Raw genomic sequence first — 24,396 nt, forward strand, 5'->3', positions numbered from 1 at the left:
TCTTATCAGGGAACGGAATATTTTGACGGGAAAACCAAAAGATATGTTGACTTCCCTCTTACAGAGATCTTGCAAATGATGGGACGTGCAGGGCGTCCGCAATTTGACCAACATGGGAAAGCGGTCATTCTTGTACATGAACCTAAAAAAAGCTTTTACAAAAAGGTCGAGCTCAATTGGATTATTTGGCAATTTTTAGTATCCTTTGCAACAATATACCTTAACGATATCATATTTTCTCTGCATGCAGTTCTTGTACGAACCATTCCCCGTAGAAAGTAGCTTGAAAGAGAAGCTGCACGATCACTTCAATGCAGAAATAGTATCTGGAACAATAGGCAACAAAGAAGATGCAGTGCATTATCTTACATGGACGTATCTGTTCCGTAGACTGGTAAATATGCTTCAGTTCTATCAAAAAGCGAGATTCAAACTTGAGAAATTGATTCTGGCTCCATGAAATATTGTGCGAAATCCAAAATCAGTTTCAAAGCACGGACTTGGAAACTCTCCACACCTGCAGCCAGATTCTCTTTTTACTTTCAGATTTTTCTGTTACTGCAGAATACCCTGTTCATGACGCAATGTGGTATTGATGTAACAGATGGCTAATCCTGCTTACTATGGGCTAGAAGGTACTCAAGACGAAACAGTCTGTTCCTACTTATCAAGGTAAAAATCAAATTTATTACATGAAGAAGATTTCTCTTATTAGAGCCATTGTAACGGTGGTATATGTGGGCTACTTTTTTGTGTAGATTGGTGCAAAACACATTTGATGATCTTGAAGACAGTGGATGCCTCAAAGTAAATGAAAATAGTGTTGAGCCTATGATGCTGGGTACAATAGCGTCACAGTATTACCTTTGCTACATGACCGTGTCTATGTTTGGCTCTAATATAGGTTCTGACACATCGCTTGAAGTAAGAAGTTGATCCAACATATGATCTTGATTATTCTTTTTTTGTTTTCTTTGACTTCTAACCACTGCCCTTTAGGCATTTTTGCATATCTTGGCTGGTGCTTCTGAGTATGATGAACTTCCTGTGCGGCACAATGAGGTCTGTTTCATGGTCTATACTGTTGTACTTGACGAATGTATGGTTTGTCTTCAAAAGTATTCTCAGTAATATGCTGTCTAAAATTTTCGTTTATCCCCTTTGTTTCCTTAGGAAAATTACAACAAAACACTGTCAGATAAAGTTCGGTATCCCGTGGATAATAACCATCTAGATGATCCTCATGTCAAAGCGAATCTGCTCTTCCAGGTATGTACTTTTTCACATTATTTTGCATTGATGGATGAAACAAAATCCAAACTGAGTGAGTTTATGATTGTTACTGTCTTTTTAATGCATGTCATCCAATGAGCAGGCACATTTTTCTCAGTTGGCACTCCCAATCAGTGATTATAACACGGATTTAAAGTCAGTACTGGATCAAAGCATTCGGATCCTCCAGGCCATGATTGATATCTGCGCAAACAGTGGATGGCTCTCAAGCTCGCTGACGTGTATGCGCCTTTTGCAAATGGTCATGCAGGTAATAAATCCTGAAGATTACTACTCTTAGCTTGTTCCATTTGTTCGGAAGTAGGACCAGTACAAATCGTTTCACTTTTGCAAAGTAAGGAGAACGCTTTTACATAATCCAGTTCTCTGATTAATTATAGGGTATGTGGTCCGATCAAGATTCGTCATTATGGATGATCCCATGCATGAATGATGATCTTCTAGGATCTCTGACCGCAAGAGGAATTCACACGCTGCATCAGCTATTAGAGATTCCAAAGGAAACTCTACAAAGTGTAACCGGAAACTTCCCTGCATCAAGATTATCTCAGGTACCCTCAAATAGGCCGCAACTGTTTCTTTCTGCATCCAATACTTTTCACTCATGGAGTCAAATTATTCTCTACACTCTTTGGTCTTAATTAGGATCTCCAACGATTTCCACGGATCCGAATGAATGTGAGACTCCAGAAGAAGGATTCTGATGGCAAAAAAATGCCTTCAATGCTGGAAATCAGAATTGAGAAGATATCAAAGAGGAATAGCTCAAGGGCGTTGGCCCCTCGATTTCCAAAGGTTTTTCACTAAAGACTTTAACCACAGACTAGTTGCTCGAAACAAAAATGTATTGGAATTCGTCACATTTATATTGGGTTACAGGTGAAAGACGAAGCTTGGTGGTTGGTTCTTGGTGATACTTCAACTTCCGAACTCTTTGCTGTGAAGAGAGTTTCGTTCACTGGTCGCCTGACCACACGTATGGAGTTACCTCCCAATATAACCTCTTTCCAGGTAGCATTTTCTTCTTATTTTCTCTAACTTAAATCATTCTTTTTTACACTTCTGCATATATATTATTGCTGATTTTTTCGTATTTATTTTTGGCCAGAATACGAAACTCATCTTGGTTTCGGATTGTTATTTGGGGTTTGAGCAAGAACACTCCATTGAACAACCAGCACGGCGCTGAAGAGCCATTAGATGATAAATTGTATCATTGTACTAACCCAATATTTTTATGGAATTTCTTTTAATATTGTAGAAATTTTAAGTATTATACTCTTGTTAATGTAAACACCAAATTTTACATAACGTGTTAGATAATTTTTTTGGGCTACATAATAATAAATCAAGAGCTTTATAATATTAGTAAAAGCTAATATGGGTCAAACTCTACGTTTTATTTGGAACTTCCTGTTTGCTTCTGAAACGTCTGTCTGCTTATCAAAAATTATCAATTATTTATTACCGTTACAGAACGTTATTATCTTCAAGACTTCAACTATTACATGAATTCAAAAATTTATCAACTCGACGACCCCCATGATTTTATGTCTATGTATCTTTTGATTTAAACGAGTCTAATTCCATCAGACTACATTGTGAACGAAAGAGAAGTGAAAGATTTAAAGAAAATGATTAATCTTCATCACTGTCTTCAATCATGGCCTTACGGCGATGTGTTGGAGCTTTTCTCGGTGGAGACTCCTCCTCGTCAGACTCAATCCCTTTCCTTTTCCGGCCACTTGCACGGTGATCCTTCTCTGCCCTAACTCCCTGCATAAAGCACATTCCACCACCACACATTAACATCACATTACAATCTCAATGAACTTTCCTCCTTGACAACAACAACAAAATAAAAAAAAATGTTCTGATTTGCTTACCGCAGCCTCTTCCTCTTCTTCGTCTTCATCTGAATATCTGTTAGATTTTCCTCCGTCTATTTCCTCCTCATCTTCTTCTGCATCTTCCTCATATTCATTACGGGCCGGTGACTTTTCTTCCTCTTCTTCTTCCGTCTCATATTCAGATTCCTCTCTCTCACTCTCAGAATACTCCATTTGACGTCTGGAAGGTCTGGCCGAATTCATTGAAGACCTCCCCGGAATGCCTTTGTTCTGGTTTAACCGCAGCGAGAAGCAGTTAAGTAGTAGTATAATTTCTAATTATGTTTTTTGCATTCTAGAGATATATGTTTTTATTTTGTTTACCTTCTTGGCGTTCAGAATTCGGCGTTCCCGTAGTGCTTCAGCTTCGAGGTCCTCCTCATAGCCACGGTTTGAGCGGTGAGAACCATAGTGGTCTGTCTCGTCATCCTGGTTCCAAGAAAAAATCAGTCGTTTACTAGTATCTTTGCTTTAGAAATTGGAAGAACACAATATACACAAACTACTTAAACATACCTCATCAAGAGCATCCTCCAAGTAGCCGGTGGAAAGTTGTCTCCTTTGAACAGGAAGTGGATACTTGCGCTTGACCTTCTCCCTCGCCTGACTCAGCTTTGTACTAGCCTTGAGGTTTTGGCCTTCCGCCTTCATAAATTGAGATATTAAATGAGAAAAGTCTATAAACCCTACAAGAGAAATATCGTTGGATTGTCTGAGCTCATCAATTAAGAGGTTACCCTTTCTCTCTTCTCTTTCTCCCTCTCAGGGTCAATGTCAGTGACACAGTTTTTAACTTTGAAGGCCTTCTTGTGCCTCGAGTCAACAAGGGCAGTTAAAAGCCTATGCGAATTTGACGTTAGAGATGATGGGATAAATCTCATTTTCTTCATAATTCTTCCTTGCGATTGAAGGATACCCTACAACAACATCCAGATAAGACATCACTTTGAGATATTGCAGAGTTGGATTTATTCTCAGAACCAAGACTAATAATTTGGATGGATTGAAGGAGACATTTAGTTTCCTCATGAGAATTTTTGCCATTTAGTATAGAGATTAGTACGGGTCCTCTGAAATTATTTAGTTGATTGTTGATTCCATGGATGCTTTAAATTCCTAGGAGGCTGGAGCAACTACAAATAGATGGCTAACTAAGGCAGAAGGAGTAGTAACACCTTTTCATGTTTGGTAAAGAGGTGATTCTGGTCTTGTTTTGCTTCTTGTTCAGTTATATCAAGAACTTCATTTCCTATCAATAGCTGTAAACTTCCATCTGACCACCTTACAAACCGAGCATTACTTTCACTCTGCATTCGAACATAGTGTGACTTTAGTATACTACAGAAAAAGTAGAAGAAAATCAGTGCATTTGCAAATAGAGTAAGAAACATTGTTTATGGGGAGGATTCCAAGCCTAAAGAAATAGAAGAACTGAGACATCATGATGAATGGCACTTAGTAAACTAATATGAAATACATGAATTGCATCAATAGTGTGTACCTATATTAACATTACTAACCATAAAACAATTTCTATTTACCAAGAGACATACCAAGAGATGCTAGTTTACGAAATTGGTAGATCATAAGTACTTGCCATACGCAAAATACATAGCTTCATGGCAGCTTTGATGGAAAAATTATAAGCGGAAAGCTTCGAAGAAGTGTTCACTTACATATGTTTTGCCATCTCGACCCTTAACAAACCTATGGCGAACAATATTATTTTCCAGACGAATACGCTTCTTTGCTCCGGGTTCATCTGTCACGAATGTGTCTTCTTCAACAAATGTTTTGGCATCAAATGGCTTTGGATCAATTCCCATGATATTGGAAACTTTTATCATGGTCATCTGAAAAAAGATCACAGAGAAGATGGTAATGGGAGGAAGCGCAGTTTTGCTATAGAACATCATGACCACAGATAGACAACTAGAAGATGGGGTTTCAGATATAGGGCTGAATAGGACACTCTCACTCCCCAAACCACAATGACATGACACATTTTGATAACTTGGAAACACCATATAGGTCAATATTGATTTGAAGCCATGTCAGCGAAGAATTTAGCAACATAAAGCAGGTATACCTTAAGTGAATCACCTGGAGGAGGGCGGAAAGGAACCTCCACTTCCAAAGGGGGGCCAACTGGCTTCTCCCTGTATCTAGGTTCAACATGCTCAGCTTCTGACTCGTATTGAGGATCCTCTTCAGGGGCCATATCATCATCAAGCCCCGTATCATCGGGTCTCAGATCCTTTTCAGAGCCCTCTTCATCTTCGATAGGCGATCTCTAAAAAATTACACGTCTCGTCATACATACATGCAAATTCATATGGATTCTAAAAGGAAGCAAACACTGGAAAAGAAACAGATATTCCGTAAACTGAAATGTAATATTAGAAAGAAAGACTCACATGTTCATCCTGATCAACGTCATTCCGTACATATTCTTCTGCATCTTCATCATCCGAAGATCCAAATACGTTACGAATATTTACGTCTGACTGTGCAACTTGAGCCTCTTCCTTCTCCTCACTAGGTGATCTACCCACCATCCCAGTTTTCCATGTACAGGAGACAAAGTGATTCATCAGAAAAATGAAAACCCAAGGTACCTCAAGATGACTAGCAAGTATCATCAAATCCTAAGCACAGCACAAAATCCAAAAGAAACTACAAAACAGCTAGGAAACAAAAAAGGAAAGGGAAAAAGGGGTACCTTGGACTCCTAGTCTGATCAACCTCTTCATCTTCAGACTCATAATGCTTTTCACCAGACCTCTCCGATCCACTCTCAACAACAGCCTGTCTCCTGTTTTTGGCTACTCTACCAAGATGTTCTTCTTCTTTGTTATCACTATCACTATCTCTTGCTTCACTCTCCTCATGTGGATCAGCAACATCAACCTCCTGTGAACTCTGCTCTCTCTCACCCTCACTTTCTCCAGGATCAAGTTCTACATCGCCCTGTTCCCCATCAGAATCAGCTTCAGCCTCACCATGAACTTCTTCAACCTCAGCTTCACCTTCTCCTTCAGGCTCCATCCCGCCCTCGGCCTCATCCTATGGGTGTTTAGATTAAAAAAAGTTCAGCAACCAGAAAATTTATCGTTTAATAGAAAACATCAAGGATTACGAAATGGCATAGAATCAGACAATAAAGAAATGACATTGCAGCTTTCATCCAAAATCCAAGGAGTAGAAAGAAAGCTCATGAACCACTTTGAATTCGCCGATATCATAGTCTATTTGATCTATGAGAAGAGCTGAAGCTGAATTAGGCCTAAAAACTTTACAATGGTTCTTGCCAATTCACCTAAAACCCTAAAAAATTCAAGCGACGAGAATCCGAGAAACCCCAATCGCATACCGAAACATTCCCAAGGTGTAAATTAAAAGAAAACAGTGGCAAAAACTGAAACAATCGAGGTGATTGAACGAAGAAGATAAAGAAGGAGGGAGAGAGAGAGAGAGTTACGGAAGCGTAATTAGGCTGAGGATTGGATTCATGTTCGGAATCGAGCTCTTCTTCTTCCTCGGATTGATCCCCGAACAGATTATGCATCATCTCGGATCTCTTTTCTACTCCTACCATCTTAAGCTTCTCTTCTTCTTTTTTTTTTTTTTCTCACAGAGTCACTTAGCTGGGTGACGGTGGCTCGTGATCTGAGCTCCGACGGAGGGGTTAACTGTTTCGGCCTTTGTTGTTCCTTAGGTTGAAGCTGTAAGGACCTTTTTTTCCTTTTCTTTTTAGTTTTTATTATTATTATTAATTATTATTCCATCTCTTTCTCGCGATTAATTTTGAATTGTTTGACAAAATAATAATAATAATAATAATAACTTTTTTTGTTATAAAAAATCAAAATAATTGATTTAAATGTGTTTGGTTTGTGAGTAAAAAGGGATGGGATTTGATAGGCTTCTTGAGATTTTCGAATAAAATATTTTTTTTGTTATAGATATTAGTCCTGAGACGGATCCGGAGATCCGGTCATTTTCATGCTATTCAGATCCAAATCTGAATTTGTGGACAATGGATATTCAGCAGTCGGATATCCGCCCAAAATTTTAATACTCGCTGGATATCCGGATCCGAGATTGAACCCGAAAATTTCTTAAAAATTTAATTTTAAAGCTTTTTGGTTATAACTCAAAAGAATTAAACAAGCCTAGTGAAAGCCATTAGCCTACGACTTAGAAGCATAGGAGATGGTAGGTATTTTAAAAAGGACTTAATATCCGACCAAAGTCGTTGTTCTCGTATTAGCGACTATTAGGTGACTAATAGATATTTTATAAGAGATTTAATATCCGACCACAGTCGTTGTTCTCGTAATTTGCGACTATTAGGTAATTAATAGCGGATCCCGACTGTGGTCGTCGTCACATGGCCAAACACAAACTCGCTATTTGGTGACTATTAATTTTAGCGACAAAAGATTTACTACTACAATCTTTAATTGTTATTTGATCGTTATTTCCTATTTAACGACTATTAGGTGATTAATAGTGCAGTTGTATGTTTTCTTGTAGTGTGTACGAAGCTATCTCATTGAGTCTGTTCGAAGTTTTTTTTTTCCATCCAATTCATTGCTTTGCAAGTTACAAGTTGACAAGTTGTACAGCTAGAAATCACCAACCTTCAAGTTCTCGTAAGTCAGCGCCATAAGAATTCGTAAGGTTCGTTATTTGGACGAATTTGGGTATAATTCCATTGCAGTACAAGTCATTACGATCTATAAGTCTTCCAAAACTTTAAGTTAATTAGCCATTATGATCTACACAAATCTTTGTTACTGTGTGTCTAACTTCAAAGCGTTATACTTTCCCGGCAATATGTTTATGTATGTTTTAATATTTAAACACCTTCTAAGTTCATTCCACTTCGAGTACTTTCTTCTACATTCGAAATCGTAGAGACAAAAGAGAATTTAATTGCTTCGTTTGAGATCTTTGGTCTTCTTTTGATTGTAGTCAGAGCGGTGCGAAGGTTAACAAATACCACAAGCGATCAAAAATAAAATGGTTGGGTTTAACCAAAACAAAAATGTCTACTAATTGAATGCCATTATCATTATAATAAAATAAAATAAAGAAACAAACAAACAAATTAAAACAAATAGTTCTTAACCAAACTTTCTATTAGATTACCAATTACGATTATTACTTGCGATTCTAAAAAATATTGGGGTGAAAAACATCTAACCAAAATAAAGTAAATAGAAATAGAAATTAAACCATTAATTAATTTTAATTTGACAATTTGATGAAAAAAATGTTGACGTAAAAGTTAACCACTATATTATTTTACATTAGAATCAAAAGGTGAAGATTAACGACAAAAAGAAAGCTGGCAAAAATATATTGTAATTTTTACTGTTTAACTAGTTTATCTGATTCTTTTTAATTAATTAATTAACATGGTATAAGCTCATCTTTAAAACTAGATTGTAGATGAGCCCATATTTTGATCCTAAATTCTCTATATATTTGAGTTTTCAACGTTGTAACATAGAAAATAAGCCCATCTTCGTATACAATTTTTTACTATGAATACACTTTATAAGAGTAATAAATATTATAAATATATGCCCTTAATTTTTTTCCAAAATTGGATGCCACATGCGAAGGTTTATTTTTCTATAACGTGTGCACGGCTCTGATTGTAGTGGATTCATGAAAAAAAATAAAGTGTGTTCAACTTTATAACAATGTTAGATACTAGTAGCATATATTAATTATAAAAATTACATAAGTTTGGTAGTGTTCCCTGTTTATAAAGAGAATTACATAAATGTGGTAGTGTTCCCTCTTTATAAAGAGAATTTAGTCCATGTAACTACACCAGTGTATTCGAGTATCGGTTCCACTATAACATCGAAACAAGGGTGAAGGATTCCACAAATGCACTCCATAAATGTTTGAAGATTAAATGATATAAAGGATAGAGTTGAGAACATATGTAGGCTGGCCGGCCGCCATAAGATACTTATCCCAAGCTTGTGATGAGTATTATTGACAAAGATTTTTAACCTCACTGCATTATTTCCAACATTTATCATCGTATGCATATGAAAACAATTGCTTTGACCGAAGCCAAAAAAGTTAAAGACAAATTTAAGAGAATGACCCAATCGACTTGAACCCAAAAGATACCAAACCGAAATTACTAAAATACATTCGAATAAGACCTAAACCGGTAGTACTAAAATACCTGGATCTCAAATACACTCTGGTCTAGTTACATAACTTGTGCTTCTATGTTCTACTTACTAAGTTCTAAGTTCTAATCTAACCAATGGTTTTAGAGCTTGGTTTTAATTGGTAAATTTGGTCAAACTACAAACCGGTGAATTCGCGTTTATGTAAATTGTAAAACAGAGGAGAAGATTGCAAAATAACAGGCCGAACATATATGTCACACGGCCCAAGACCCAAAACAATAAGGGTAGTTATGTAAATTCCCGTCATAGAAACTCATCAAAATCCCTAATTTCGTTTTATCATAGTTCCTCCTCAATCCCGTCTCGAAGACTCCAAGCAGCCAGCGCCGACGCCGCAGCAACAAGGAGGAGAAGAAGAAGAAAAGGATCTCAGAGGGCGCGACAACAATGGCGACAGGTAAAACTGTGAAGGATGTCTCTCCACACGAGTTCGTCAAGGCTTACGCTGCCCATCTCAAGCGCTCTGGCAAGGTAAATCATCTAACGAATCGTCTTTAGATTGGTGTTTGAGATTACGATTACCCCATGAGAGTGCGTTGATCGCTTCTGCTGGATTGTAACTTGAACTGGCCATTAAAGTATTTGAGTCGTAAACTGTAAAGGTCTGAACATTCATTCGTTTAAGTGTCATTTCAGTGAAAGCTATATAGATTGTATGCTTTGTATCTGATTTAAATGTTGTTCCTTTGATGTAGATTGAGCTGCCTCTGTGGACAGACATCGTCAAGACTGGTAAACTTAAGGAGCTTGCTCCATATGACCCTGACTGGTACTACATCAGAGCCGGTATGTATCTGGTGGTTAAAGGCTTCTAAATATTCGATTTAAGCATTGCCTCTATGTTTGTAATTGTTTTTCTGAGACAAGTTTCTACTCTTTAGCTTCCATGGCTAGGAAAGTCTACCTGAGGGGTGGTCTTGGAGTTGGCGCCTTCCGTAGGATCTATGGAGGAAGCAAGAGGAACGGAAGCCGTCCACCTCATTTCTGCAAGAGCAGTGGTGGTATTGCTCGTCACATTCTTCAGCAACTCCAGACCATGAACATTGTCGACCTTGACACCAAGGGGTGAGTTTATCATCTGTGGTTTAGATCTCTCCCTAGCCTCACTTAGATAGATACTGGTACAAATGAATGGTAGGGAATACAGTTTAGACATTTTGATTCGATTTCAGCATAAGGTTCTAATAACCGTTACTGTGATCTATATAGATGAACTGCATGTATGGATTTATAATGTGCTACTGCTTCATTTATTAATACACCACCTATGGAATAAGTCAATACGATTTGGTAGCTAATGATTTACTTACTCTCATGTAAACAGGGGGAGGAAGATCACATCAAGTGGTCAGAGAGATCTCGATCAAGTCGCGGGAAGGATTGCAGCTGCTGTCTAAATCAAAATCACAGATGATCAACACCAAGTTCAAAGGTTTATGTTTTGGAATTTAGTTATGTGGAATGAGTTGCATTTGAAAACCAGTAGTAGAATTCCCTCTCATTTTTTGTTTTGATGAGTTTTGTTTCTTTTGCCCCTCTATATTCTGAGCGACTTATGGCTATATATTTGATATTTTCTTTGACCTCGTTTCCTATTGATTTCATGAAATTAGTTTTGTTTTTGTTTAGTATCCAATTGTTTTTTTGCAAAATGGTTTTGTTTACTTGAAAAAGAAACCCACTTATTTTGGAGCTGGAAGCTAGGACGTTGGCCTCACAGACTTGCCTTTCCTCAAAGACAACAATCCTATTGTCTCATTCACATTACCTCTTGTCATGTGAGACTTGAGAGGTGCTTAGTTCGAGCAGTGATGGTTGTAAGATGTCACTAATACTGCGACATTAAAAATGTTTGTTATAACAGATGATGAAAATGGTGAAGATATATAATGTACATGAGCATGTTTCTAAAATATTAAAATCCTTTTCAAAGCAAAGTATAAAAGTTAAAGAACGCAAAGTATAAAGTTAATGCTACGACATATCTGAAGAAACGTAGTGGTGGTGGATCCTTTGACATTTCAGCTTTTCTTGATTAGTTAATTGTATAGCTTTACGTGCTGAGAATGTTGAAGTTTAACATTGAAGTTTAAATCGCTCGATAGGAGGAATGTTGTGGTGGATGCTGAGAAATTGAGGAAGATAGGTATGGGGTTACCCAGTCTACTTGGGAGAGAAGCGTCTTGTCATTGTTGAGAATAGAATAGAGAGATGCTGAAGTTATGTTCTACTAACATTTTATTGTATTCATACTTCGTAATTACATAAAATAATTATGTAATAAGAACCTTTCACTTATATTTTCTGGCGTTTATACTTGGTTCTCTTTTTTTCTTTTTCTACCGTATGCTGCATCCTTCAGTAGTCTACTCTATTCTATGATCATATACAGCTGATGAAGCCACGGTTGGAGTCCACCCAAAGAAAAATAAAAGCTAAAAAGCTGGAAAATTATGTTTTCTTTGATTATTTTTTATGGAACGATGATGATATTGTAAGTTTGTATTGACCAGATAGAGAATATAAAACTGTTTTTTTTATAGAAACATTTGGTTGAATAACATACACTCTTTTTTAATCATTCTGTTAAGTAACAACAAAAAAAACCTGAAATAAATTGGATAGTTTTGAACAATATTGGGAGTGGATTGATTTTTTTTTTCCTTTTGCTTAATGTATTTGTGTTTGTGATTGATGATGATGACGATGGTTTCTTTAGAATGAACCATGTGATAGCTTGCTAAACAAAAGATAAAAGTAGATTTATTATTATTAATTCTTTTTTATCTTACCGTTGTGATCTGATCGATTTCCATTTTTTGTTTGCAACAAAAGAAAATTTTAATCCTGAAAAAGGAAAATTTAATCCTAAAAAAAGGAAAAGGAAATATGCAAGACAAAAAAAAAAAAAAAAAAAGCAAGACAAGTTTTCCTATTTCTTTTTGGTGTAAACCCTAAAAATCTTATAAATACCCTCTCATCACTCATCTCTCGTTGAAAAAAAAAAACATCTTTGTTTCTCTCTGAGAGCGATCAAGCTAAGCAGTGGGAGAAGATCCGCCGGTGGTTTCAGGACTATGATGAAGAAGCCGATGGATGAAGATCCCATCATCCATTGTAGACATGTTCGATTCCAAGTAAGTACGCTTCTCTCTCCCTCTCTCTGCCTTTTCCTTCACCTCTGATTAATAGATTCTGAGTTTACTTGTACATACTGTTAGGTCTTGTCTTGGCCGGAGAAGCAAAATCAGTGGAATCCGAGAGAGGATCAAAGCAAAGACGACAAGCCCTTCTTCGCTTCTCTTCTTGTTTGGTACGTACTCTCTGATCTCGCTTTATTCTCTTTCCATCCTTCTTCTTCTTCTTGTTTGCAATTCTCATACTCTCTGTCTTTTTTTTTTTTCTAGGGTTTTTTAGACAAGATTGCAAAACCATCATCGAGACGTGTTTGTATATGTCTGAAGCCAGAATTAAGCGGAGAGATTGTGTCTGCTACATGTTCTTGCTTCCTGAACCACCAATTCATCAACTCCTCCACGGTTTGGCTTCCAATTTTGCTTCTTTCTTTCGTTTTCATCTCTGTTGAATGGTTTTTCTAAGATTTTTTGTTTTTGTTTTGAAGCGAGCGACAAAGTAGATTCAGAACACGGTCGCCGGCGTTCCTACCGTGACAGCATCAATCTGATTTTGAAAGTACCTATGTTACAGTTTTCTTTTCCTTAATGTCAGGAATATAAACAAACAAAAATTGACGAAGCTAAAGTGCTGCTGTGTCTTTACTTTTCAGAACTGAGTTTTGTAATTTGGTAAGCTTCTTCTTACCTAAGTTGCTGTTGTGTTTTTACGTTCCTGTGTTTTGTTTCTTTTTGCAGATATAACCATTCCATACCTTTTAATTTGCTACCCTAGATGCTGACGAGCTATCTGGTGCTCATCCTGCTCAAGTACTACGGAGCTTTGGTGTGTGTATGTAACTTTACTTCTCAGATTGTATTTTGTAATTTGGTAAGCTTCTTACTAAAGTTTCTGTTCTGCTTGGTCTCTGAGCTTTTTTGACTTTCCTGTGTTATGTTTACACTGCAGGTAAAGTGGATTGGATCTTCCAATCGTAACACGCTTTTTGGATTCTCAGATTGGAGAGAACCTTTCAATATTAAAGCGGATACAACAGATACTAGCCTACCAAAACCGTTCTTTGTGCTTTCAATATTTGTATACGTCTCAATCTTTACTTTTATTTTTCCTCTGTTCTATGTTGCAGAATTTATATTTGTGGACAGCTTATCATAGTGGTCTCCATAATCCTTTCAAATTTTCACAGAGGTATCATATGGTTTGCTTGAGGCTTGGTAAATTCTCTATCCATTCCTTCTTGTTGATTTATTAATTCTCATTTTGTTCTGCATATGAAGATACTAAACTTATCTTCATGTTTTTTTTACAGATACCTTTTGTAAGGAGATATCTCGACAAAGACCAGCTCATATACTCGCCTTACCTAAGGTAACATACACAAATTTTATTTAAGTTCTGATTCTGAGTACCAAATTGATGTCTGAATGTGATCCATTTAAAAGAGCGTCTTCATTTGCTACCGTAGATGCTGACGAGCTATCTGGTGCTCATCCTGCTGAAGTACAGAGCTTTGGTGTGTGTGTTTACTTGTAAGATTAAATTTTGTATTTGGTAATCTTCTTACTAAAGTGCAGTTGTGTTTGGTCTCTGAGCTTTTTACTTTCCTCTATTATGTTTGTAGTGCAGGGAAACCAGATTGGATCTTCGAATCATAACACGCTTTTGGATGCTCTCAATGGTGAACTTTTCATTAAAGTCAATGAAACAGGAACTCAGTAACTAGCCTACCAAAACCTTTATTGCTACTGCGAAGATGTATCCGTCTCAAATCTAACTTTTCTGTTCTATGTTGCAGCCATTTATATTTGTGGACAGGTTCTCCCTGTGCCCCCATGCATGGTTCTCCATAACCCCTTCAAATCTCCACAAAGGTATCATATGGTTTGTTCTTGTTGTGTTATTATTTTCTCAGTTTGTTATATATACGAAGATACTAAATTTTATGGTCATGTTTTTTTTTTTTGGTTTTTTACAGATACCTCTTGTATGGAGATATCTCGACAAAGGCAGCTCATATGCTCGCCTTCCCTAAGGTAACACATTCTTCCTAGATGTTTGTATTAGGTGACAACTCTGTTTTGTGCTTTGTTTTGAAATCATAGATTTGTGTTTAATGCAGGTAACGATTGTTACACCATTTAATTTTCTGCTGGAGATTCCACTAACTCAGCTGATGTGGGGCATAATACACATGGGTAACAAACCTCTTCTTAATGTGGACAGCAAGGATATAGTCTTCCTAATCGTATTGGTTCCATCTGTTTGAAATAATACAAAGTTACTTGGCTAGGTAAGCATTGTAATGGAGCAAGTGATGTGACCGCTCCATTATTCTATTTTTTCTTTTGTTCCTTTTTTTTTTGGTCGTGTTGATCTCTGTTGGCTGGTTTTGTAAGATTTGTTTCTGGGTTATTTTGTCTTCTTTGTGATGTTCTGTGTTCAGTAGCGAGACAAGAGCTATGGAGTTGGTTGAAATTGAAGACTGTTGGCAATGGAAGAAGATACACAAGGAGCCAAGTGAAGAACCGAGATGTTTGTTCAGTAGACTGGTGGACTCGAGGCTGCTACAAACTCAAAGGCCAAGGTTCGATTTTTTTTTTTCTCTGTTTTTTTTTAAAAGCATTGAGTTCAATTTAGGATTCTCTTGGCGGTTTTACTAACAGGTGAGTCTCCCAGTTGTTAGAAGGTGTTAGTGTCCAAGCCGTTGTGATGTGAGTCATTCGTGGAGTCAGACCAGATCAGCAGTTGGTCAAGGTATTTTTGGTTTCTGTTTCATTTCATTTGTCCTTTCACATATTTTTACATTAGCATAATGGTTTTATAGCTGTTTCACTCTATCATTTTGGTTCCAATAGTACTAACGTGTGGCTTAGAATTGATTTGTTGCAGATTGTGCATGATGAGCTACTGAAATTGATGGGTGGAGGAGAAAGTATCTGAGCTACACTTCTTGTACTCAGAGCTGCATTCACCGGGCTACCAGCATTTCAGTTTCTCTCTCCTCCACGGTTTGGCTTCCAATTTTGCTTCTTTTTTTTTCGTTTTGATCTCTTTTGAGTGGGTTACTAAGAATTTTTTTTGGTTGTTTTTTTTTTTTTTTTTGTGATGATTAGTGTTGAGTAGCGAGACAAGAGATATGGAGCTGGTTGAAATCGAAGACTGTTGGCCATGGAAGATACATTACAGAAGGAGCCAAGTGAAGGGCCGAGATGTTTGTTCAGTTGACTGGTGGACTCGAAGAGGCTTCTTGCAGAGAAAACCCAAAGGTAAAGGTTCGATTTTTTTCCTCTGTGTTTTTTTTACCCTTGAGCTCAATTTAGGATTCTCTTGGCGGTTTTGCTAATATGTGAGAAGGTCTGTTCAGTCTGTTAGTGACCAAGCCGTTGGGATGGGAGTCATTCGTGGAGGTGGAGTCAGACCAGATCAGCAACTGGTCAAGGTAATTTGTTGTTTCAGTCTGTTGTTTCTGTATTTTGTTGAAATTTTGATAATGACTCTTAGTGTTGTTCTGATGCATGTGGTCTCCATAACCCTTTCAAATCTCCAGAGAGGTATCATATGGCTTTGCTTGGGGCTTGGTGAGTTCTCTATCCATTTCTTCTTGTTGAGTTATTAAGTCTTAGATTGTACTGCATATGAAGATACTAAACTCATATTCATGTTTTCGTACTGATACCTTTGTATGGAGATATCTCGACAAAATACCAGCTCATATGCTCGCCTTACCTTAGGTAACACAAAATTTATTTAAGTTCTGATTCTGATTACCAAATTGATATCTGAATGTGATCCATTTATAAGAGCGTCTTCATTTGACTTAATTTTTGTGTTTTTTGTTTTTGCAGATTGAATCATTTCGTACCTTTTGCTACCGTAGATGCCAAGGAGGGTGCTCATCCTACTGAAGTACAGAGCTTTGGTGTGTGTGTTTACTTCTCAGATTGAATTTTGTATTTGGTACTTGCTTCTTACTTAAGTTGCTGATGTGGAGTCTTTCAGCTTTACTTTCGTGCTATGTTTGTAGTGCAGTTAAAGTGGATTGGATCTTCTAATCACAACACGCTTTTAGATCCTCTAAATGGAGAACCTCTCATTAAAGTTGATGAAACAGTAACTCAGGTGCGAGCCTACCGAAACTGTTGATCATAGAAAGTTGTATCCATCTCAATTCTACTTTCATCTTTCCTCTGTTCTATGTTGCAGCCATACATGCTCCAAATAGCTACCAAGCTGCAGGAGAAGTCTTTGTCACACGGAAATTTTTAGAGAGCTGTTGCGGTGGTCAGGTACATGAATCTTTACCATTTTTACATTGTTTCTAACTTATCAGTTTCAACCATAACGTTTTTATGATTCTGAAAGGATAATCAACCATAACGTTTTTGACTCAGAGGTGCCTATTTATACAGTATATGTCTGTGCCTAGCTTTCCGACATTCCAACTTCAGAGTGTTTGTTCAGTTACCTAGTGGACTCGAGGAAGCTGCTTGTAGATCAAACTCAAAGGCCAAGGTTCGATTTTTTTTCTCTCTTCGTATATTTTCTTGCCCTTGAGCTCAAATTAGGATTCTCTTGGCGGTTTTACTAACATGTGAGTCTCGCAGTTGTTAGAAGGTTTGTTCACTCTCTTAGTGACCAGCTTGGTTGGGGTGGGAGTCATTCGTGGAGTCAGACCAGATCAGCAGTTGGTGTAACGTCAACTGCAATTTAACCTTGGTCTTACATAAACTTGTCTATTTGGAAACTAATATCAGGGTTCCAGTGATTCTTGTCACAGGTAATGTTAACTTGTTTCACTTAATATGTGAAATTTTGATAATGACTCCTAGTGTTGTTCTGGTGCTTTCTTCTCCTCTGCAGCTGTCAGTGACTATAAACAGCCTCTCCTTTTTCAAAACCTGAATGATGAAAAGAGGAACATACATCTAGAGGTACAGATTTGCACCAATGTAATTTTTTTCCCTTAATAATCTTTTTTTTTTCTTGTTCCCTCCTTAAGTTACACTACACCTGTGTTGATTGCTGCAGGTGACAAGAGGTGGAAGACGAGTTTGATCATTTCAATCTATGACATTGTGGTGGGTGATATCATACCTCTCAACATTGGCAATCAGGCTGTTTGCCTGCTTTGATTGTCATGGAGGTTTGTGTTGTTCTTCTTCGATTAATTATGTCATAGAAAGTTACTTAATTAACGTTTTACGTTGATAGTTTACTCTTAATTGGATGTCAATAGGTATATGGGGAAACCGATTAAAACTGTTGGGATGTGGAGAGTGAATGGACACGATCTTGAACCCTTTGATCCTGAAGGAATGGCTGGACGAATTCTTGGAATGGCAACAGAAACTGTAAGTTCTTTCAACTATTACATTTTCGTCTTGCTTGTGTTTTACGTACTCATGTTCTAAAACAAATTTTGGCATAGAAAAGGAGAGCCTATGAACTTTTTAAAAAGGCTACAATACAAGAAAGAACGGCGCGTGATTAGACATCATAATAATTGGAGAGAGTTTCAGATTGCTGCTGCTAGCGTGATAGTATAGAGACCACACATGCAACACCCGTTCGGTTCCCAAGGAAAACTGTGTGGCTTTGCATGAATTGAGAAAGGTAACACTGTAACACCCTGTGATTGCGTATACACATATACAAAACAAGTCATCATTAATAGTCTCAAATCTAATAATTTTAAAACAAAACAGAATTTTCATTTTCTCTTTTATATTGGGGAAAACCAAAACGACATTTCATATTCTAGTTGTTTTTAAGTTGTATCTCGTTAGTTCTTGACTTGTATAACTTGAGGAGTATATATGGCAAATTCTAATAGGTTAAATTTTATTTTCTGATTTGTTATGTAAATAAATAATAATTTTATATAAAAATAATTAAAATAAAATATATTGATATACCCACTAAAGATTTACGCAGATTTTACGCAGATGCTCTTAGAACCACTCTGATTCCTTTCATCCTTTGTCCCAAGTTAAAATGGAGGCAGCAGCGGCGGAGATCGAAAGGGCTAAAACGTCCGCGTTGCAAGACATAAGGGTTCTCAAGGGTCTTCAAGGCGACTCCAATCTCGTGAACGGAGCTGGGCTCAGTCACTTACCCGTAGCAGCGGAGACAGAGTTCACTATGGCAAAAACGTCAGTATGGTGGGATATTGGGAACTGCGAGGTCCCTAAAGGTTGTAACGCCCATGGTATTGCTCAGAACATTAGCTCGGCTCTGTCGAAGATGAGCTATAATGGTTCACTCACTATTTCTGCCTACGGCGACACCAGTCAAATCCCTTCTTCCGTCCAACAAGCTCTTTATTCCACCGGCGTTACACTCAATCACGTCCCGACTGGTTAATCTCTTTCTCTCTCTCTAGACTCAGCTAACTGTTAGATTCTGAATTTGGTCACCTTATTGTTTTCTAACATCTAGACTAAGGAGATTTTTTACGCTTGGATTTTTTTTCCTTGGGAATCTCAAGCCCCTGAGTATGTATGTAGTCTTGTAATGGCAAAGGTGGTTTGAGTGTCTTTATTTTGGTGTTGGTGTGATTACACAGGAGTGAAAGATGCGAGCGACAAGAAGATATTAGTGGATATGTTGTTATGGGCAGTGGACAATCCAGCTCCTGCGAATTTTATGCTCATTTCTGGTGATAGAGACTATTCTCGCCCAACCTGACAAAGCATCAGTTCCACTGTTCTCTGCTGCAAAGACAATATGGCTATGGACAAACATAGCTTTTGGGGATTGTCCTCGTGGCAAACAAGGTGAATCCTCACGACCCATTGATAGTGGACGCCAACATCATCCTTCTGGCACTGAGGTATTAAGCCATCCGGTTCGTAAACAAACTCAGCACATTAAGCAGTTTGACTCAACTTTGATCTCTTGAACTGGAAACAAGAGGGGCGAAAGCTTCTGTCAATTATGCAATGTTGTTTGCTCGAGCCATGACTTAACCTCTCACATCTTTGGTAAAAGGCACAGATCTAAGGTAAAGTTTTCTTTTACTTTCACATCTTCGATAAAAAGGCACAAAACTAAGATACATTATACTTTTTGTTGTGTGTGCTTGTTGTCTCTTCTTGGATCCCAAGTTTCTATTTGAAGAGAGTTTACGGAGAGTAAGGGAAGAGATTAATTGTGTGGCATATATGTTTTTTTTTATGTTGATGATAGATGTGACAGTTGTTGCGGTACTCTTTAGCTGAAACCTTATTGTAAGCTGACTTTTTTTTTTGTTTTGTTATGTAGCTCATGCAAGTAGCCGGTGAACGCCCTCATGTCTGTTTAACCGAAGCAAAGCATGTATGGTGCAGAGTTTGCCAGACGAGTTACAACAGTGAAGGTATGAAAATCACATCTTAGGGACAAGGCCCAGAACAAACTTGAAGATCAAGCCGGGAATTCAAGAAAGCGCGTCCGCAGAATCCGCTAATGGTCCTCCTTTAATATTAGAGCGAAAGAAAATGCAATTAGAGTTTGTAAAATTTTGCTAAACTGGTAGTGTTTTGAGTCTCACCTTTGTTTTTTTTGGATCGGGATGCTAGAAAAAAAGAAGCTGAGCCAAGCTGATAACTTTTGGTATTTGGGAGAAGTTTTCTTGAAAGGTTGTGGGTTCGAGTCCTAGGTGGATCATTTTTTTTGAAAAAATAGAAAATCACTACATTAAACACGTCGTTGCCACATCATTAAACAAGTGTCATCATTAGAGTATAAATATATAGGCTTTGAATGGGAGAATAGAGAAATAGCAGATCATCCCTTAACTGTGTTTGGTTCATATTTTTTTGTCTTTTTGTGGTAAATGCAGGAGAAATCTATGCAGATCTGGTCTACAATTTTTTTGATCTGCACTTGAACAACCAAATATTTGATCTACTTTATTTTGTTTGATCTGCTTGAACCAGTTGATCTGCTCTGCCTAATATGTTTTTTCCACTCAAGGCTATAAATGGGCAATAAACGTTTGTACCTGTACAAATTGACACTTTTAAAATTGTACAGGTCTAAAATGGTTTTCTTTCCTTCCACTAACATATTATTGTATTCATACTTTGTAATTACATAAAATAATTATGTACTAATAAGAACCGATTATTAGTTTTAAAAGGTTACGATACAACTATACAAGAATGGCGCCTGATTAGACATCATAATAATTGGAAAGAGTTTGAAATCGCTGCTGTTAGCGTGATAGAATAAACCACATGCAAGACCGGTTCGGTTCCCAAAGAAAACTGTGTGGCTTTGCATGAATTGAGAACCGAAACGACATATCAAATTCTAGTTGTTTTGGTCTCGTTAGTTCTTGACTTGTAACTTGAGGAAGTTAGAAACTCTTTCAGTCCTACAATTCTATATCTGATTTTCCTGCAAATAAGAGAAAATGAAATTAAGGATGACATTAGCTTCGATTTCACGAGCACTACTACCATTTTCAAGGGGTAAAATGCACAGGGATATGAACGGTGTCGCAAATAACGATCCCGTTCAGCAGCCAATGTCCTTTAACGTTGTTGGGCTACCTACAGCGGCAACAATGGAGGCTGAGCTCGCAATAGCAAAAACGTCAGTGTGGTGGGACTTTGAAAACTGCATGGTACCTAAAGGTTGTGATGGCAGTGCCATTGCTCATAACATTAAGTCAGCTTTGTTGGAAAGGAACTACTGTGGTCCGATCACCATTTATGCCTATGGTGATACCAATAAAATGTCTTCCTCTGTACAACAGTCTCTCTCCGCCACCGCCTTGTCCCTCATTCACGTTCCTCCGGGTCAAAATCTCTAATATCTCTCTCTTTAATTATCTCTAATCAGATGTGCAATTGTTTGATTTATAATAAAACCTATATATAGCCTCTATTTTAATATCTCAAATCTTTAGTTTTGTATACATTTAAAAATGTGTAGTTAAATGAAGTTTGATGATATGATATAACAGGGGTTAAAGATGGGAGCGACAAAAAGATCCTTGTAGACATGTTATTGTGGGCAATGGAAAACAAAGCTCCTGCTAAAATAATGCTCATATCTGGTGATAGAGACTTTGCTTATGCTCTTCACCAGCTAGGGATGAAAAAATACAACATTCTTCTGGCGCAACCTGAGAAAGCATCTCCCTTTCTAATTGCAGCTGCAAAGACGGTTTGGTTTTGGAGAAGCATAGTTGCAGCTGGTTCTGTCTCTGCCTCTAAAGTTCTTAAACAAGCTAAGCACAGCGAAAAGAGCGAGAAGTCCTGCGAAAAATGCAGTGTTACTTTTACATGCGAAAAATGCAGCTTGGCTGATTTCAATTCCCACCTCTCTAGTAATGAGCACAAGAAAAAGGTAAAACTATGTATACTCTTATGTATTTTTTATTGGTGTGTGCAGTGTGCTTGTTTATTGAACGTGAACAGAGTTAGAGATCACATTAGGAATCATTTTCACTCATAGGTAGTTCATGAAGTGAAGGTGATGATCACTTCAAGGAGATTAATTATATGTTGCAAATACTAATGTTTTAACTTAAATGTTGATGATAGTTTTGGGAGTTGTTTGTAGTCTTTAGCTGAAAAACCTTTTTTTTTCTTCTTAACTGATTCTTTTGTTGTCAGTGCGCTAATGTCATTGGTGTAATCAAACCCGAGGCTAAACCAAAAAACCTGTACTGTAAGCTATGCCAGGTCCATAGCCCGAACGAAGCTATGTATCAAAGTCATATCTCAGGGCGGAAACACAAAAACAAACTCAAAAGTCAAGCCACAAATACTCGCTAATCTGTTTCTTTAATTAGATTGTGAAAGTAAATAGTAAGCGTCTGTGAATCTCTTTTTAACTTGGGGTTTGAGGTCTATAGATTTTTGCTCCGGGAGCATTCAGATTTTTATGTAAAAATGATACCAGAAGTTACAAACCTCTTTCATTTTGTTTTGTGTGGTAATTGTAACGTAATATTATTTTCTGAGATTGAAAATTAGTAAACATTACTATTCTGTTCTGACCCATAATAACTTGGGAATGGAAACTAGACCATTTTTACTTAAAAGCATAACAGCTTTAGGCATGCATGTACATTGGTATTATTATGAAGAGAGCGTTACTAGTAATATAATTATGACTCTGCTTAAATATTTCGCTAATTACGGATGGAGTAGAGATTATCGCAGGCCTCTCCAAAGTTACAACTTACAACGGCTATTAATAAAGAAGCATTTTATCTTCTCAATGTCTGATTCTTCTGATTTGATTGGCGCGTTTTCAATTTGCTGACGTGGATTTAATAATAAAATATCCAAATAGACAGTATTTAAAAGTTGCTCGTAGTCGTAGAAGTGTACTATCGATAGTAAGAAAAAAACAAAATACATAAAAAAAGAAAAAGAAAAAAAAAGCAGACTTTGCGAAAAGCGAAAGGTTTCTTCGTCAACATGGAAAGAACTTAAGTCTTGTAGCTCTTGTAGCTCAGCCTCCACAGGCCTCTGCACCATTTTTTTTTATAAAGTTGATGATAGATTTGACAGTTGTTGCTGTACTCTTTAGCTGAAACCTTATTGTAAGTTGACTTTTTTTTTTTTTTGGTTATGTAGCTCGTGCAAGTAGCCGGTGAACGCTCTCATGTCACTGGTTTAACCGAAGCAAAGCATGTATGGTGCAGAGTTTGCCAGACGAGTTACAACAGTGAAGGTATGAAAATCACATCTTAGGGACAAGGCACCAGAACAAACTTGAAGATCAAGCCGGGAATTCAAGAAAGCGCGTCCGCAGAATCCGTTAATGGTCCTCCTTTAATATTAGAGCGAAAGAAAATGCAATTAGAGTTTGTAAAAGTTGCTAAACTGGTAGTCTTTTGAGTCTCACCTTTGTTTTTCTGGATCGGGATGCTCGAAAAAAAAGAAGCTGAGCCATGCTGATAACTTTTGTTATTTGGGAGAAGTTTTCTTGAAAGGTCGTGGGTTCGAATCCTAGGTGGATCATATTTTTGAAAAAATAGAAAATCACTTCATTAAACGACGTCGTTTCGATGCCACCTCATTAAACAAGTGTCATCTGAATCAGCATCCATTAACATATGTTAATTTTAACTCTAAAATTGGCACTATTTATAATAATTGGGTATAAAATTTGAATTTTATTTCAGTAACATATTATTGTATTTATATTTTGTAATTACATAAAATAATTATGTACTAATAAGAACCGATTATTAGTTTTAAAAGGTTACGATACAACTCTACAAGAATGGCGCCTGATTAGACATCATAATAATTGGAAAGAGTTTGAGATCGCTGTTGTTAGCGTGATAGAATAGACCACATGCAAGACCGATTCGGTTCCCAAAGAAAACTGTGTGGCTTTGCATGAATTGAGAAAGGTAACACTGTAACACCCTGCAGTTGCGTACACATATACAAAACAAATCATTAATAGTCTCAAATCTAATAATTTTAAAACAAAACAAAAATTCCCAAATTCTCTTTTATATTGGGGAAAACCGAAACGACATACCAAATTCGAGTTGTTTTGGTCTCGTTAGTTCTTGACTTGTAACTTGAGGAAGTTAGAAACTCTTTTCAGTCCTATAATTCTATATCTAATTTTCCTGCAAATAAGAGAAAATGAAATTAAGGGTGACCTTAGCTTCGCTTTCACGAGCACTACTACCATTTNAAGATCAAGCCGGGAATTCAAGAAAGCGCGTCCGCAGAATCCGTTAATGGTCCTCCTTTAATGCAATTAGAGTTTATAAAATTTTGCTAAACTGGTAGTGTTTTGAGTCTCACCTTTGTTTTTTGGATCGGGATGCTGGAATAAAGAAGCTGATGAGCCAAGTTAACTTTTGGTATTTGAGAGAAGTT

At 37.2% G+C, this 24,396-nt stretch overlaps 5 protein-coding genes and 1 long non-coding RNA gene across 9 annotated transcripts in view; 5 read left to right on the forward strand and 1 right to left on the reverse strand.

The window, feature by feature from the left end:
• LOC104762224 (DExH-box ATP-dependent RNA helicase DExH14-like) overlaps positions 1 to 2,641 on the forward strand; it is a 16,112-nt gene extending 13,471 nt beyond the window's left edge. The window contains exons 40-49 of the mRNA XM_010485476.2: positions 251 to 394; positions 605 to 672; positions 759 to 924; positions 1,000 to 1,062; positions 1,174 to 1,269; positions 1,376 to 1,543; positions 1,674 to 1,844; positions 1,939 to 2,088; positions 2,173 to 2,304; positions 2,402 to 2,641. Coding sequence (XP_010483778.1) covers positions 251 to 394; positions 605 to 672; positions 759 to 924; positions 1,000 to 1,062; positions 1,174 to 1,269; positions 1,376 to 1,543; positions 1,674 to 1,844; positions 1,939 to 2,088; positions 2,173 to 2,304; positions 2,402 to 2,482 — 1,239 coding nt within the window. The 3' untranslated portion in view covers positions 2,483 to 2,641. The remainder of the gene's footprint in view (positions 1 to 250; positions 395 to 604; positions 673 to 758; positions 925 to 999; positions 1,063 to 1,173; positions 1,270 to 1,375; positions 1,544 to 1,673; positions 1,845 to 1,938; positions 2,089 to 2,172; positions 2,305 to 2,401) is intronic.
• LOC104762225 (protein LEO1 homolog) lies at positions 2,731 to 6,916 on the reverse strand. Its single transcript, XM_010485477.2, has 11 exons — positions 6,664 to 6,916; positions 5,905 to 6,248; positions 5,600 to 5,729; positions 5,272 to 5,475; positions 4,859 to 5,035; positions 4,358 to 4,489; positions 3,920 to 4,099; positions 3,699 to 3,827; positions 3,507 to 3,611; positions 3,180 to 3,413; positions 2,731 to 3,069 (listed from the first exon to the last, which is right to left on the reverse strand). Exons 1-11 carry the CDS (start codon positions 6,778 to 6,780, stop codon positions 2,932 to 2,934), a joined length of 1,890 nt encoding a protein of 629 aa, XP_010483779.1. The 5' UTR covers positions 6,781 to 6,916; the 3' UTR covers positions 2,731 to 2,931.
• On the forward strand, positions 9,688 to 11,040 carry LOC104762226 (40S ribosomal protein S19-3). Its single transcript, XM_010485478.2, has 4 exons — positions 9,688 to 9,883; positions 10,108 to 10,198; positions 10,294 to 10,477; positions 10,737 to 11,040. Exons 1-4 carry the CDS (start codon positions 9,800 to 9,802, stop codon positions 10,807 to 10,809), a joined length of 432 nt encoding a protein of 143 aa, XP_010483780.1. The 5' UTR covers positions 9,688 to 9,799; the 3' UTR covers positions 10,810 to 11,040.
• LOC104762227 lies at positions 15,225 to 16,667 on the forward strand. 2 transcript variants are annotated; one of them, XM_019240374.1, is made up of 8 exons: positions 15,225 to 15,301; positions 15,437 to 15,555; positions 15,661 to 15,813; positions 15,912 to 15,986; positions 16,095 to 16,125; positions 16,236 to 16,278; positions 16,393 to 16,466; positions 16,577 to 16,667. In XM_019240374.1, exons 3-8 carry the CDS (start codon positions 15,757 to 15,759, stop codon positions 16,597 to 16,599), a joined length of 303 nt encoding a protein of 100 aa, XP_019095919.1. In that variant the 5' UTR covers positions 15,225 to 15,301; positions 15,437 to 15,555; positions 15,661 to 15,756; the 3' UTR covers positions 16,600 to 16,667. The 2 variants fall into 2 exon arrangements, with proteins under 2 accessions (XP_019095919.1, XP_019095918.1); XM_019240373.1 differs by having other exon boundaries at positions 16,547 to 16,660.
• On the forward strand, positions 16,957 to 20,223 carry LOC104762228. Of its 3 annotated transcripts, none has more exons than XR_763423.1 (9): positions 16,957 to 17,059; positions 17,152 to 17,324; positions 17,408 to 17,478; positions 17,576 to 17,690; positions 17,784 to 17,898; positions 17,976 to 18,160; positions 18,482 to 18,905; positions 19,113 to 19,550; positions 19,811 to 20,223. It is a non-coding gene; the product is annotated as an uncharacterized LOC104762228 (long non-coding RNA). The 3 variants fall into 3 exon arrangements; XR_763424.1 differs by having other exon boundaries at positions 18,493 to 18,905; XR_763422.1 differs by having other exon boundaries at positions 18,537 to 18,905.
• On the forward strand, positions 21,009 to 23,244 carry LOC104763618 (meiosis arrest female protein 1 homolog). Its single transcript, XM_019240128.1, has 3 exons — positions 21,009 to 21,333; positions 21,501 to 21,886; positions 23,128 to 23,244. Exons 1-3 carry the CDS (start codon positions 21,009 to 21,011, stop codon positions 23,242 to 23,244), a joined length of 828 nt encoding a protein of 275 aa, XP_019095673.1.

Source organism: Camelina sativa, chromosome 18 (genome assembly GCF_000633955.1).
Source record: "Camelina sativa cultivar DH55 chromosome 18, Cs, whole genome shotgun sequence".
In the NCBI taxonomy this organism is placed as follows: domain Eukaryota; kingdom Viridiplantae; phylum Streptophyta; class Magnoliopsida; order Brassicales; family Brassicaceae; genus Camelina; species Camelina sativa.

Excerpts from the sequence above, each read along its gene's own strand:
- LOC104762225 (XM_010485477.2), bottom strand. The coding sequence starts at position 6,780 with ATGGTAGGAGTAGAAAAGAGATCCGAGATGATGCATAATCTGTTCGGG. Across the intron at positions 5,476-5,599 it reads ACGTTGATCAGGATGAACAT|AGATCGCCTATCGAAGATGA; the intron begins GTGAGTCTTTCT and ends GTAATTTTTTAG. Across the intron at positions 3,828-3,919 it reads AGAAAGAGAAGAGAGAAAGG|GCGGAAGGCCAAAACCTCAA; the intron begins GTAACCTCTTAA and ends CAATTTATGAAG.
- LOC104762226 (XM_010485478.2), top strand. The coding sequence starts at position 9,800 with ATGGCGACAGGTAAAACTGTGAAGGATGTCTCTCCACACGAGTTCGTC. Across the intron at positions 9,884-10,107 it reads ATCTCAAGCGCTCTGGCAAG|ATTGAGCTGCCTCTGTGGAC; the intron begins GTAAATCATCTA and ends CCTTTGATGTAG. Across the intron at positions 10,199-10,293 it reads CTGGTACTACATCAGAGCCG|CTTCCATGGCTAGGAAAGTC; the intron begins GTATGTATCTGG and ends TCTACTCTTTAG.
- LOC104762227 (XM_019240373.1), top strand. The coding sequence starts at position 15,757 with ATGTTTGTTCAGTTGACTGGTGGACTCGAAGAGGCTTCTTGCAGAGAA. Across the intron at positions 15,814-15,911 it reads CTTGCAGAGAAAACCCAAAG|TCTGTTAGTGACCAAGCCGT; the intron begins GTAAAGGTTCGA and ends AGGTCTGTTCAG. Across the intron at positions 16,467-16,546 it reads TACTGAAGTACAGAGCTTTG|CTTTACTTTCGTGCTATGTT; the intron begins GTGTGTGTGTTT and ends GGAGTCTTTCAG.
- LOC104763618 (XM_019240128.1), top strand. The coding sequence starts at position 21,009 with ATGCACAGGGATATGAACGGTGTCGCAAATAACGATCCCGTTCAGCAG. Across the intron at positions 21,334-21,500 it reads CCTCATTCACGTTCCTCCGG|GGGTTAAAGATGGGAGCGAC; the intron begins GTCAAAATCTCT and ends ATGATATAACAG. Across the intron at positions 21,887-23,127 it reads GTAATGAGCACAAGAAAAAG|CTCGTGCAAGTAGCCGGTGA; the intron begins GTAAAACTATGT and ends TTGGTTATGTAG.